This window comes from Microplitis mediator, chromosome 7, assembly GCF_029852145.1.
Source record: "Microplitis mediator isolate UGA2020A chromosome 7, iyMicMedi2.1, whole genome shotgun sequence".
NCBI lineage: Eukaryota > Metazoa > Arthropoda > Insecta > Hymenoptera > Braconidae > Microplitis > Microplitis mediator.
The window spans coordinates 24,204,250-24,216,476 of record NC_079975.1 but is presented as its reverse complement, the minus strand read 5'-3'; the positions used below and the strand labels follow the sequence as shown (position 1 = coordinate 24,216,476).

The following is a 12,227-nucleotide window of genomic DNA, read 5'->3' as shown; positions in this document are numbered from 1 at the left end:
AATTTACTGTCTAAAATAAAATCCAAAAATTATTAGTCGTCGGCTAACTTCAGGATCATTTATATTAATATTTAAATAGTTATTTTAAAAATTATATTAATAAAATTAAGTTTAGATTTAAATTTAATTTGAAAAACTTTTGAAAATATAGGGGGTGGGGGGCAAAACGGGATACTTAAGGAAATACTAAGTTTTCAAGGACTTAAATACGCTACGGCAGAAGTACCGTTTTTGGCCACTTTAGGGCCAGTTTTGGTCACTTAGAAATTTTGAATAAAATATTTTGTAAAATACGCAACAACATAATTAAGTTTTTAAATGTGTTTGAAGATATTTTTATCACACTGTTGCAATGAAATTTTTTTTAATACGTTTTCATTATTTAAAATAAAGTATTAAAGGTCCAAAAATGGGGCAGTGGCCACAAATGGTACTTTTACCCTAAATATTTTTTTCTTTTTATGTATTCGAAGTAAATAGAAAAAAATTTTCAGTTGCCGTTAAAAACAAAATTATATTTTTGCGGGCAAAATTGGGTACCCCCTAGATAAGGAAAAAAAAAATTTTTTGGATATTAAATGAATTTGATTCAATTAAATTTTTTTGTAAGTAATTTACATAAAGAAAAATTACATTTTATTTAATTATTGGATACAAAGGAAGAAAAATAAATTTTTAATAGTTTTTATCATAAAACAAAAGTCATTAACATTTTTCGACTGACTCGATTTTTTAAAAAGTTTAACAAAAAAAAATGTAAAATATCGCTCAATTATATTTACAAGGTGATTTTGAAATTTTTGAAATAAATTAAAAAACAAAAATTTTTTTATAAAATTTCAGGGATATCCCATTTTACCCACCCTAATCTGTTTTGCCCCCCCCCCCCCAACTCTAATATTTTTTTTAATGTTTGAAATAGCGCGCGCATTAAATAATTTTTCGCGCTCATTCTGTCGCTAAGTTCAAATGTGTAAAATTAAATAGACAGCTGTAAAGAGTTTTAATTTTTACAATCATTTTTTTAACAATAATTCATGGATGTTAAAAGTTTAGTGAGAAAAAATAATAGTTATGATGGAAATGATAAATCTATAGCGCCAAATCCTAATTTAAATAAAAAAATTAATAATTTGCGTAATACAGTTTCCTCGTTGGAGACGAGTTTCAAAGTATCGAAGGATTTAGAAGATATAAAATCGTCGCGATTTAGGATGATAAAACTATCTAATGAAAGATTGAAAGATAACTTGAAAGAATCAGAAAAACGAAATACAAATATGCTTAGTTTGTATATCCCATATTCATATTTGCATATTTTCAGATGTTATAATTAATTTTGAATATCTATGGTTATATAATTATATAATAATTTTCTATAGACTTATTTCGGTACAATGCTACGGATGAATTACCACAGAGTTTAAAAATTCAAGTTAAAAAATCATGGAATCAGAAGTATGTTTCAAAATTTTAAATGGCTGAGGTTCAGTAACGGATTATTTATTATTTATTTTATAGGTATGATGCTTTATTGAAATTAAATGATCAATTAAGACGACAAATACGAGAAAAAGATGCTCTATTGCACGATAAGGAAAGTCAGGTTATTGATTTTATTGTAAATGATTTTTGTATTAATTAATTCATAATGTAGTAAAATATTCAAGTAAAATTACTGTATTTAAATATTTGACTACAGGGGAGACCGGGGCACGACGGACCCCTTAAGCCGGTAATTATTTTCTATGGCTTTTAATCTATAGGTCAACCTAATTTAGTCCTTTCTTAAGGAAATCCATTAAGGTTTTACCAAAATTCAAAAAAAAATTTTTTTTTTCTGGGGCACGACGGCCCCCCTCCAAGAAAAGCTTTAAAAAAATTTTTGTTTCTTTTTTATTGAAAAAAAAAAAGATTTTAACCACAAATATACTATTTTCGTACCTTTATAATCCCATGGACTTCAAATTTATTATACGGAAAAAAAATATTAGTAACTATTACTGAGATTTTCGTTAACAGCGCGCCTAGACTGAATGTTAGTAAATATTATGGAGTAGAACGTAAGAAATTAATAACAGATGCATTTTTTTGACAAGTGTCTTGTAGTTTTTTAAGGTTTAAGTAGTAATTTTAAATAGTCAAGCAGTATATTTCAACGATTAACTGTTAATTATAGCAGTTTAAAAATTAAAATCACAATTTTACTGATTGAAACGACAGTAGTTATTGAACATAACATAAATTATTACAAGTTGAACTACAATTATTGTCAATCATTTTTTTTCGTGTATAAAAAAAATTTATGTAGCTGATATAACCAGTTTTATTAAAATTTTAATTTTTTTATTTTAACCCCAATATAATCTGTTGACCTATAAGAGCTTTAATCGATTCTTTTCCAAATTCAATTTAGTTAAGAAAGAAAAAACAAAATTTCTGTAGCACATTTCTTTGCAGGTGGTCCATTATGCCCCAGATATAGCAGATCAGCTTAAAATATCTTTAAAACATCAGAGGTATCATGATTTGACCGAAAATGGAAAAAAAAAAATTTTACAAAATTTTTGAGGGGGGTCGCCGTCCCCAGCGGGCCGTAGCGCGCCGGTTTCCCCGATTTAAAAACTTTTGGAAAATACTCTTTACATCTTAGTAAAAAATTGATATAATTATAATTTATTGAAGTTTATTATTTTAAAATTTTAATAGAACGCTTCATTACAACAAAAATTACTTGACATTGGAGATAAATTGACCCAACGAGAAGAATTAATAAAGTATATTTGCAATAAATATATAAATTTTAAGAAACGTAAAAATAAAGAAGAAACTCTTTTACGCGAATCAATTGAAACGTTATTACATGATGCCTTATTAGAAGTAAATGATCATAATAATGGTACACCTTCTACGTCGCGAATGTCTTTAAAACCTAGTAAAGAAGCTTTGCTGGCTTATGAAGCAAAAAGAAGTGATCGATTAGCTCGTGAAAATTATCTTTTGCGTACTCTTGTTCAAAAAATAAAAAGTAATTGCCACTGTCATGAAAGTTCCGATTCAAGTGCTTGTCATTCTTTTCGCACAGACAATTGATAATATTAGCTAATAATAGTAATAATAATGATCATAAAAATAATAGTAATGATAAATATACATTTTACTCGATTGTATAATATAAATTCGCACAATTACGTAGGCTACTTATCAGTCATAATGCTATGATTGGATGTTTTTTAATAATTGGATTCAACAATAATCACTAAAGAGTTGAAGAGCTTCTCTATATAAGCACAAGAAAAAAATGAACTAAATTTTGTTGATCACGACATGTCGACAATTCAGTTTGTAAAAAAACTACTTCATAATAACATCGTAAGTTATTTGAATAATAATTTATATTGTAAAAGCCCCTATACCCGCTCACTTGTTATTGGAGTGAGATTAAATCACTCAATATAAATTAATAAATAAAATGAAAAACCAGATTTTGACCGTGTGTAAATTTTTTTTTCAAAAATCTCATGATTATACACTCATAGAAATAATGATGAGATTTGTCTCATTAAATTTAAATGATAATAGAAATAAACAAAAGATTCTAGAGTGAATCTTATAGTATAAAATTTGATAAACTGTGAAATTCAAATCATATTCAATAAATTTGGTAGTAAAACTCGAGTAGTCACGTAGTTTTTAAAAAAATAATAAATAAATTTTGAATTATTTATTTTCAGATGGACGTACCAGAATTATTTAGGTCAATAAATTTATGGAGTTTTGTCTGGGAAACATTCGGAAATGCATCGATGACTTACGATATGGCATCCAACTGCAATGGGACTAAATCGAATGAAGTCAATGAGTTTAATCTTTTTGAAAATCCCGCTAAATTAGGAATACTTACTGGACTCTTAATAGCTTTGTATGCTGAATCTAAGTTTTTTCCCGCCAAGGTATTTTCAAAATTTACTTAATTAATTAAAAAACATGTGCAATAAGTATATATATTTTTTTTCAGTTTGACAATTACATAGAGTCAAAATTAAAAACTATTGCCTTTATGATATTAAACATGACTTCTTTTTTAATTATCGCCCCTTTTATTGCCGCACCATTGACTGCATTTTTTATTTACCGCCAAATTATTAAATTAGTATTAAAAATTACCATGGGAAAAAAATTTGCGGGCTTGTTGGAAGGAACCAATTGTGTATGGGCTATAGAAGATTCGTCAGCTTTGTCAGTCATAAATGTCCTCGGTGTTTTAGAATTAGACTCACTGAGCACCAATAGTCTAAATATCATTGACGACTTTAGGACTTTGATTAAAGATCGATTGCTATCAAAAAATTACGATAAACTATTTTGGACGCGTGACAAAAAATATGGATATTGGTTTTGGAAAATAAGTGATGACATAAATTTACAGGAACGTGTTCGCTGGCTAGATATTGATCACAATAAATGTGAGGGAACTTGCAATGACGTTTATGGGGGATATTTAAAAGAAATAATTTCGGGTGAAAGTAATAAACCACTTCCTGAAAATCATTCTGCTGGGTGGGAAATTTTAATTGGACAAAATTGTCAGTCTTATGAATTCCAAGGAGTTGATGAGGATAAAAATAATATTGAATTAAAAAGAACTGTTATACTAGTATTTCGGGTCCATCATTGTCTTGGAGACGGTGTTGCTCTAATGAGACTTTTACTGGAAGCGATTGCAGACTCATCAAATTATAAAATAAAAGCTCACTCGGCATTCACGGATGAAGAAAAAATAAAAATATTGAATAGTAACCCAAGTAATTTTCTAACTGTACCGAAACTCCGAAGACATTCGTCAATTTGTGGGACTCTGAAATATTCGTCAGACATTATTTATTATTCTTCTGATATATTGAGTGCTTCGATGCCTTTCGCTGTAAGAATTTCTTTGAGCCGAGTCTTCAAAGGCTTGAAGAAATATTTAAAGATCAAGTGGTGGTTATTAACTAGTCTTACAACAGCGGAAATTAAAATGGAAGTTATAAAAAATTTGAAAGAGTTGAAAGTTATTATCATCAACATCTTGTACACATTAAAAAAAATGTTACAAAATATAACGGCGTTGATACTAATACCGAATTGTCTTTGGCGACAAGCTTGTCTGAGTATGGATAACAGGTTCGTCAATTAAACAATTTCTTTTTGTCATACAACTAAATAACCAATATTATGCCGAATATTTCCAAAATGGGGAGCTGAGGCTCTGTCTGCACTGAGAAAAAAATTTTCTCCTGACAACTAAATTTTAGTTATGACAAGAAAATGATTTGATTGCCCATTGCCAATCATATATTTGGTTGTTTTAACTAAATCTTTTGTAATCCACCAACAAAACAAATTATTAGAAACTATAAAATATTTAGTAAAGATAATTACGCGTTTAGTAACAAGCATAAAATCAAAATGATTACCTGTAGAGTTTATAAAGGAGTCATAATGCAATGTATGAGTGATCATTATAGAGAATGAGTTATTAATAATAATTAAATATTATTTTGAAATAACAGAATATTTATTTAACAGTTCAATAAATGCATGTTTAGAAAAATAATTTATTTCCTTCACACGTACTTTTGTTCGTACTATGACAAAAATTGTTCAGGAAAAATATTCATATTAAACATTAATGTCATTGTGTAATACAGGATACGTTTATATTACTATCAAAAGTTTTCAGCAGATAACTCATCCTGTAAATGCTTCAAGCTCGGGATATAAAAACTCTGAATTAAGTATCTTATCAGGGACACCACAAATGGTGGGCGCGATCTAGTGGCGAGCACCGAACTACTCCATCTGCTGCTGCCTAAAACCATAACTTTTAAATCAATAATTATTAGGTTCAAATATATATTTATTAATCTCGAACAAATATATATATTTATTCTAAATGAATATATTTTTTTGTGTCTACGTAATATTTATTAGAGTTAATATAATAATATTTTTATTATCTTAGAGAGAGAAATATTAATGTCAACCAAATAGAGTCTATTAAATCATTTGTTAAAAATTACAAAATAGATTATATTGACGTAATAAAATTTAGTTGTCCCAAATAAATTTTAGTTTAACAGAATTTAACAAAACTAATTTAATAGTCCGAAGAGAAATTTTTTCTCAGTGTAAGATCTAAAAAAGTTTTTTTAAAATATCTTCATAAATACACATTTTATAAAAAAAATGAACATGACCTTTTTTGTCAAGAATTTAATTTCCTACAAAATTGTTCCTATGAATTTTTCCTTTAATCTGCACACTTCATGAGATATTTAAAAAAAACCGCGATTGTATCGAAAAATGAACTTTGATCGTCCTGCGGCACGTGTTCTTTTTACTTAAAAAGAAAAAACCAAATTGCCCGGGTATTTTTTCACTAAAAAGAAGCTTTTTATAGGGCGCCTGAGAAAATTTAATTTTTAACGACCACCCTAATAAATATACACAGACCCATACAAATGTATAGCATCGGGTGGGAGAGCGTAGCTCGTAGTGGGAGTCAACATTGAGGGGAAGTTCCGAGATAATGGAGTTCGACTAATTTATTTTTTTATTTGAAGTCAAAGAATTTTAATAATTTTTAGTGCTCTCCACGGTCCAGTTTTAAGCGGAGATAAAAGAATTTCTTGTTGGATGGAAGAGGATTTTAAAGACAATCAAAATGACAGTCTTCTTGCGAAAATAAGAGACATAAAAAATTTGACAGGTACAAGATTTAGTGACGTCATTCTCGCTTCTCTATCAGCAAATCTGCATAAATATTTCTGGCAGGTATAGGAATATTAACTTTTAATTAAATGAAGTTGTTAAAAATTTAATTGTTTCGTAGATTGGTGAAACGGCGCCAAAAAATTTGACAGTAGTAATTCCGACGAGAATGACAGCGCCAAGTCAAAAATTAACTTTCAAAAATCGTTTTTCTGTTGGACTGTTACCTCTTTGTATTTCTGAAGTTAATGGAATTTATTGTGGCCATCCAACTGATGATCCTAGAAAATTACTCGAACGTTTACGAGACGTATCAAAGTCTTATAGAAAATTACAAAGTGATCCAGATTATTTATTTAACTACTGGGTAATGACATGGCTGTCAGCTGCATTACCTGAAGTATTTCTCAGGCCGTTTCTTAAAAGTTACAGTACTATGATCTTTAGCAATTTGCCAGGACCACAAGCGGTGGCGATTTTAGGTCATACATTAAAAAAAATTGCATTTTGGATTCCCCATAGGTATGAACAATAATTTGATTCCAATAAGTGACTGCTTCCTCTGCAATCTCACTCCCATTATTGTTATTAGGAATTTTCATACTCTATCTTACACACATATGCATGCTGATGCATCCATATGTTGAGTTTGAATACCAGGACGGCCCAAAAAAAAATGATTTTTTTATTTCTGTCTTCACACTTCATAAAGTTGATATATGGTACAAAAAAAAAATGATCACTAAGTTAGAGCTCAAAAATAAAAGTTTAGAAGTTCCTCAGAATTTTTTAAATTTTGAAAATATGAAAAAAATTAAGCTTGTTTTTTTTTTCAAATTTTTTTTTCTTACTACGACAAATAATAGATTATCTCTTGAACATTTTGGGACACTTTTAAAATTTATGTTTTGAAGTGACAATTTTCAAAAGATCATTTATTTTCTGTAGTAAAATTTGCCGTAGCAAAAAAAAAAACTCAATTATTACAAATTTAAAAAATTTAAAAAATTAAGGCGCAACCTTTTAAATTTTCGAACTCAAACTTGGTATGTACCTGAAGATCGGAACGTTTGTCGCACAACGAAAATGAAAAAAATTTATGTAATTTTACTGTTTAGAGGTGACTTGAGGGGTAATTGGGAGTGGCTACAATTTTCCTCTGATATATTAGCACCTATGCGCAAAATTTCAAAAATCTAGGTTCAGTAGATTTTTGACTTCCGATCTTCAGGTACATAACTTGGTAATAATTTTTTTGAAGATTGAGAAGGGGAATAAAAATTTTTTTTGAGCCACCCTGAAAAATACGTATGCGTGTGGACTCATTTAAAAAAAAAAGAAAAGTATTTTGAGAGTGACTGTTTCCAAGACTTATTTTTGTAGATTAACTGAAGCAGTCACTTATGGGAATTTTACTTAACTAATATATAGAAAGCGGAGTAAATAGAGAATTATTAAAATTATTATCAAGATCAATTCGTGTTTCTGTAATTTATTATCTCTCTTTTTACTTCGCTTTGTCAAGAAAATAAAAAAAAATATTTAAATGTCAGTAAAACATTAATAATATAAAATATTATCAAAGGGGAACAACAGGTATAGGCTTTTCATTCTTAACATACGATGGCAATGTTCATCTTTCATTGATAGCTGATAAAGCTGTGGTAACTGAAGAAATGAATCTTGATGACATTCTTAAAGGGACTGTCAATGACATCAAAAGACTTCATGACAACATTACTCTCCCTTGTTTCGCGAAATCATTTTTAAATAACGCAGATGCACCCATGGAAACAGGTATTGTGAAAAAGTATAGATTAATTATATATGTATTAGGGTGTTTCAAAAAAAAAAAAACAATTTTTTTTTTTCTTATGGTATCCAAAAATTGAAAGTATAACTAAAAATAAAAATTTTGGTACCATTCCGAGCTCTTAATAATGATATTAAGGTTTGCCTCAATCCATTTTTCTATTTTCCATTTAAATAACACGGGAAAAAATTTTTTTTTTTTTTAGAATTTTCCAGCTCATAAACCAATCAACGGATTTTAATGCACAGCAAATGTTTTTGTAGGAAATTGAACGCTCTACAAAAAAAGTTTCTTATCATTTTTTGATAAATCCCACTGTTCAAAAGTTATTTAAGCTTCAAGTCAAATTTATAGTAAATTTTGAGATCTTTTCACTTTCTGGCGAAACTATCAGTCTTATCAAAAAATATCACAGGAACTTTTTCGTAGATAATTTTATTTCTTACAAATTATTAGAAAAAAAATTTTTTGAAATTCTGCGTTTTTTTCAAGTTATTTCCATTTTAATGTCAAGCTCTTAAAAAAATATATTTATGATTAATTTTAAGAGCTTGACATTGAAATGAAAATAAATTTAAAACCATGCGGAATTTCGAAAAATTTTATTCGTAATAATTTGTAAGGAATAAAATTACCTACAAAAAAGTTTCTATGACATTTTGTAATAAGACTGATAGTTTCGCCAGAAAGTGAAAAGATCTCAAAATTTACTATAAATTTGACTTGAAGCTTAAATAACTTTTGAACAGTGGGATTTATCAAAAAATGATAAGAGACTTTTTTTGTAGAGCGTTCAATTTCCTACAAAAACATTTGTTGTGCATTAAAATCCGTTGATTGGTTTATGAGCTGGAAAATTCTAAAAAAAAAAAAAATTTTTTTCCTATGTTATTTAAATGGAAAATAGAAAAATGGATTGAGGCAAACTTTAATATTATTATTAAGAGCTCGGATTGCCACCAAAATTTTTATTTTCAGGTATACTTTCAATTTTTGAATACCAAAAAAAAATTTTTTTTTTCTGAAACACCCTAATATGTATATTAGGGTGGGTTGAAAAAAAAACTTTTTTTTCGTTTTTCTTAGCATGGGGGTAGAATTTGTATCTTATAAAAAAAAAAAATTTTTCAAGAAAAAAAAAAATTTTTTATTCAACATTTTGAGGTGGCCCACTCGTTTTTTAAATAAATAATTGATTAAACGGGGTAGTTCCAACGAAAAAAATTTTTTTTTGTCCAAAATCGTGGAAAACATCTAATAATTGTCGAATGTGATTTTTTTTCTACTTCACTTTCATTTTAATTCAAAAGAAAATGCTTTTCATTTTTGGATTTTTTACTTAAATTACAAAAATAATAGGAAAAAAATTTTTTCAACTTCTGACTTTCAATTAGCTTTCAAGGGGACACCCCACAGATCCTAGAACACCATGTCGTTTTTTTCGTTGGGACTACCTCGTTTGATCAATTATTTATTTTAAAAAAGAGTGGGCCACCTCAAAATGTTGAGTAAAAAAATTTTTTTTTTCTTAAAAAATTTTTTTTTTTTTATAAGGTACAGATTCTACCCCCATGCTAAGAAAAACAAAAAAAAAGTTTTCTTTCAACCCACCCTAATGTATATATTTAAATATAATTTATGTTAATCCTAGAAAATTTTTCAAGTAAAAGTAGAGCCGTCGTGTTTGAATTTTCAAAAATTAAAATTTTTTAAATTTATTTATCAATGCACACAATAATTATTTTCAGATTTCGGTGTGCGGTAAAGAAACATCATCACCATTATCAAATTATTTATAATAAATTTTTATTAATTACTGTAATAAATTATACATTAATGTAAATATTAAATCAACAGGGTATTTTTATTTATGTAAAATTATTGTATACTTTTTATATTTACTCATGACTTTTAAATAAATGATTGATTTACTTGTATAAATTTTTTACTAATAAATATTTTAATCTAAAAAAAAAAGATAATTAATTAATATGATCTTTACTATCATTAGTAATTATCAAAGAGATAAGGTAATATATTTTTGAATCGTTTGATAAAAAACGTCGACTTCAAAATATAATATTTAGTCAATAATGATTTTGAAAAATTGATTCTATAGATTACAATTGTGATATTTTTTGAATACTCAAATAATCTTAATCGTATAAATTAATTTTAAACTCACTGATAAATCTATAGTTATAAATGTACAATAACAATAAAAAATTATTTGATGACAGTCTATAAAAGAAATCATTAGTTTTTTTTTTAATTGTTTGTTTTGCCACTTTTCTTTCTCCTAATACTTAAAGGCATTCTTAGACAGTGCCCCCCACTTTTTAAAAATATGCAATGACTTTCAACTGTCATAACCGTATTAAAAATTTTAATAATTAATTAAAAAAAATTAAAACCTTAATTGAAAAAAGGACAACGTAGTCGTAATTTCGTTGAGATACAGAATTTCAAAAAAATTACTTACAATTGATATCAATTGGGAGTTAAACGAAATTTGTTGAATAAATTTTAGCCGCCAAAATTTAAAAATTCGAATTATAAAATTGACATGACGATTTTACTGAAATTTATTTAACGAATTTTGTTCAACTCTTAATTGATATCAAGTGTAAATCATTTTTTTTTAAATCTATATATCGGCGAAGTTACGACTACGTCGTCCTTTTTTCAATTAATGTTCTAATTTTTTTTAATTAATTGATAAAAATTTGATAAGCTTATGACAGTTGAAAATTATTGAAAATTTTTAAAAAGTGGGAGGCACTGTCTGAAAATGGCCTTAAATTAGAATGACACTGATACTGAAGTTAGCCGACGTCTAGTAATTTTTGAATTTTTTTAAAACGATAAATTATAAAAAAAGAAATATTTTTAAAAATTGCACTTGTAGTTTTTTAAATTTTCTACATGTGCATATTTTTAGTTTTTTTTTTTTTTGTAATTGATGTTGAAAAAAAAATTCAAAAATTGTTAATTGCCTGCAAACTTTGGGGTCATAAATTAAACACCAAGTCAATAAATTATTCACTCGAGTAAGATCTTACTCTATACTGATAATTAAAAAAACTATTGCACACAACACTTTTAGTGAATATTAAACACTTATTAATTATAGCACTCAATTAAAATCAAAACACTTTACGACCCTAAAATTGACAATCAGCAAACAATCAGCAATTTGCGGATTTTTTTTTTCAACAAATCCATTACAAAAATAAAAAAACTAAAAATATGCACACATAGAAAATTCAAAAAACTACAGGTGCAATTTTCTCAAATTTTTTTTCTTGTAATTTATTGCTTTGAAAAAAAATTCAAAAATTATTAGACGTCGGCTAACTTCAGTATCGTAACACTTTTGATTGGCAGAACACTTAATTTTAAATGGCGGCAAACACTCATGATATAAAAAAATTATTTTGTCAATAAATTTGAAATGAAAAAAATTATTAAAATAAATAAAAGAATATACTCAATTGATTCCTTCTTATTTTTAAAATCTCTGATAAATAAATAATAACAAGTAAAAGTCAGTACAGTTGATTTTTAATTTAAATTGTGAATATCAACGATTGCCAAGATTTGAACAGCGTAAAAATTGACTGAAGTAATTTAATTATTTTTATCATTTACATTTAAA

The 12,227-nt window shown here is 27.1% G+C and overlaps 2 protein-coding genes across 2 annotated transcripts; both read left to right on the top strand.

Moving 5' to 3' along the window:
* The first annotated feature begins 999 nt into the window (after positions 1 to 999).
* Positions 1,000 to 3,125, top strand: LOC130670794 (uncharacterized). Its single transcript, XM_057474324.1, has 4 exons — positions 1,000 to 1,287; positions 1,383 to 1,458; positions 1,522 to 1,606; positions 2,710 to 3,125. The coding sequence occupies exons 1-4, from the start codon at positions 1,038 to 1,040 to the stop codon at positions 3,091 to 3,093; spliced, it is 795 nt and encodes a 264-aa protein (XP_057330307.1). The 5' UTR covers positions 1,000 to 1,037; the 3' UTR covers positions 3,094 to 3,125.
* Positions 3,126 to 3,221: 96 nt separating this feature from the next.
* On the top strand, positions 3,222 to 10,506 carry LOC130670793 (uncharacterized). Its single transcript, XM_057474323.1, has 7 exons — positions 3,222 to 3,372; positions 3,735 to 3,953; positions 4,019 to 5,166; positions 6,633 to 6,819; positions 6,878 to 7,278; positions 8,342 to 8,553; positions 10,318 to 10,506. The coding sequence occupies exons 1-7, from the start codon at positions 3,328 to 3,330 to the stop codon at positions 10,332 to 10,334; spliced, it is 2,229 nt and encodes a 742-aa protein (XP_057330306.1). The 5' UTR covers positions 3,222 to 3,327; the 3' UTR covers positions 10,335 to 10,506.
* The last annotated feature ends 1,721 nt before the right edge of the window (positions 10,507 to 12,227 follow it).

What these genes read in the sequence shown, in the direction of transcription:
- LOC130670794 (XM_057474324.1), top strand. Translation starts at nt 1,038, where the DNA reads ATGGATGTTAAAAGTTTAGTGAGAAAAAATAATAGTTATGATGGAAAT. An exon ending in AAAAAATCATGGAATCAGAA is followed by an intron (nt 1,459 to 1,521) that starts GTATGTTTCAAA and finishes TTTATTTTATAG; the next exon opens with GTATGATGCTTTATTGAAAT. An exon ending in TGCACGATAAGGAAAGTCAG is followed by an intron (nt 1,607 to 2,709) that starts GTTATTGATTTT and finishes AAATTTTAATAG; the next exon opens with AACGCTTCATTACAACAAAA.
- LOC130670793 (XM_057474323.1), top strand. Translation starts at nt 3,328, where the DNA reads ATGTCGACAATTCAGTTTGTAAAAAAACTACTTCATAATAACATC. An exon ending in CTAAGTTTTTTCCCGCCAAG is followed by an intron (nt 3,954 to 4,018) that starts GTATTTTCAAAA and finishes ATTTTTTTTCAG; the next exon opens with TTTGACAATTACATAGAGTC. An exon ending in TGCATAAATATTTCTGGCAG is followed by an intron (nt 6,820 to 6,877) that starts GTATAGGAATAT and finishes ATTGTTTCGTAG; the next exon opens with ATTGGTGAAACGGCGCCAAA.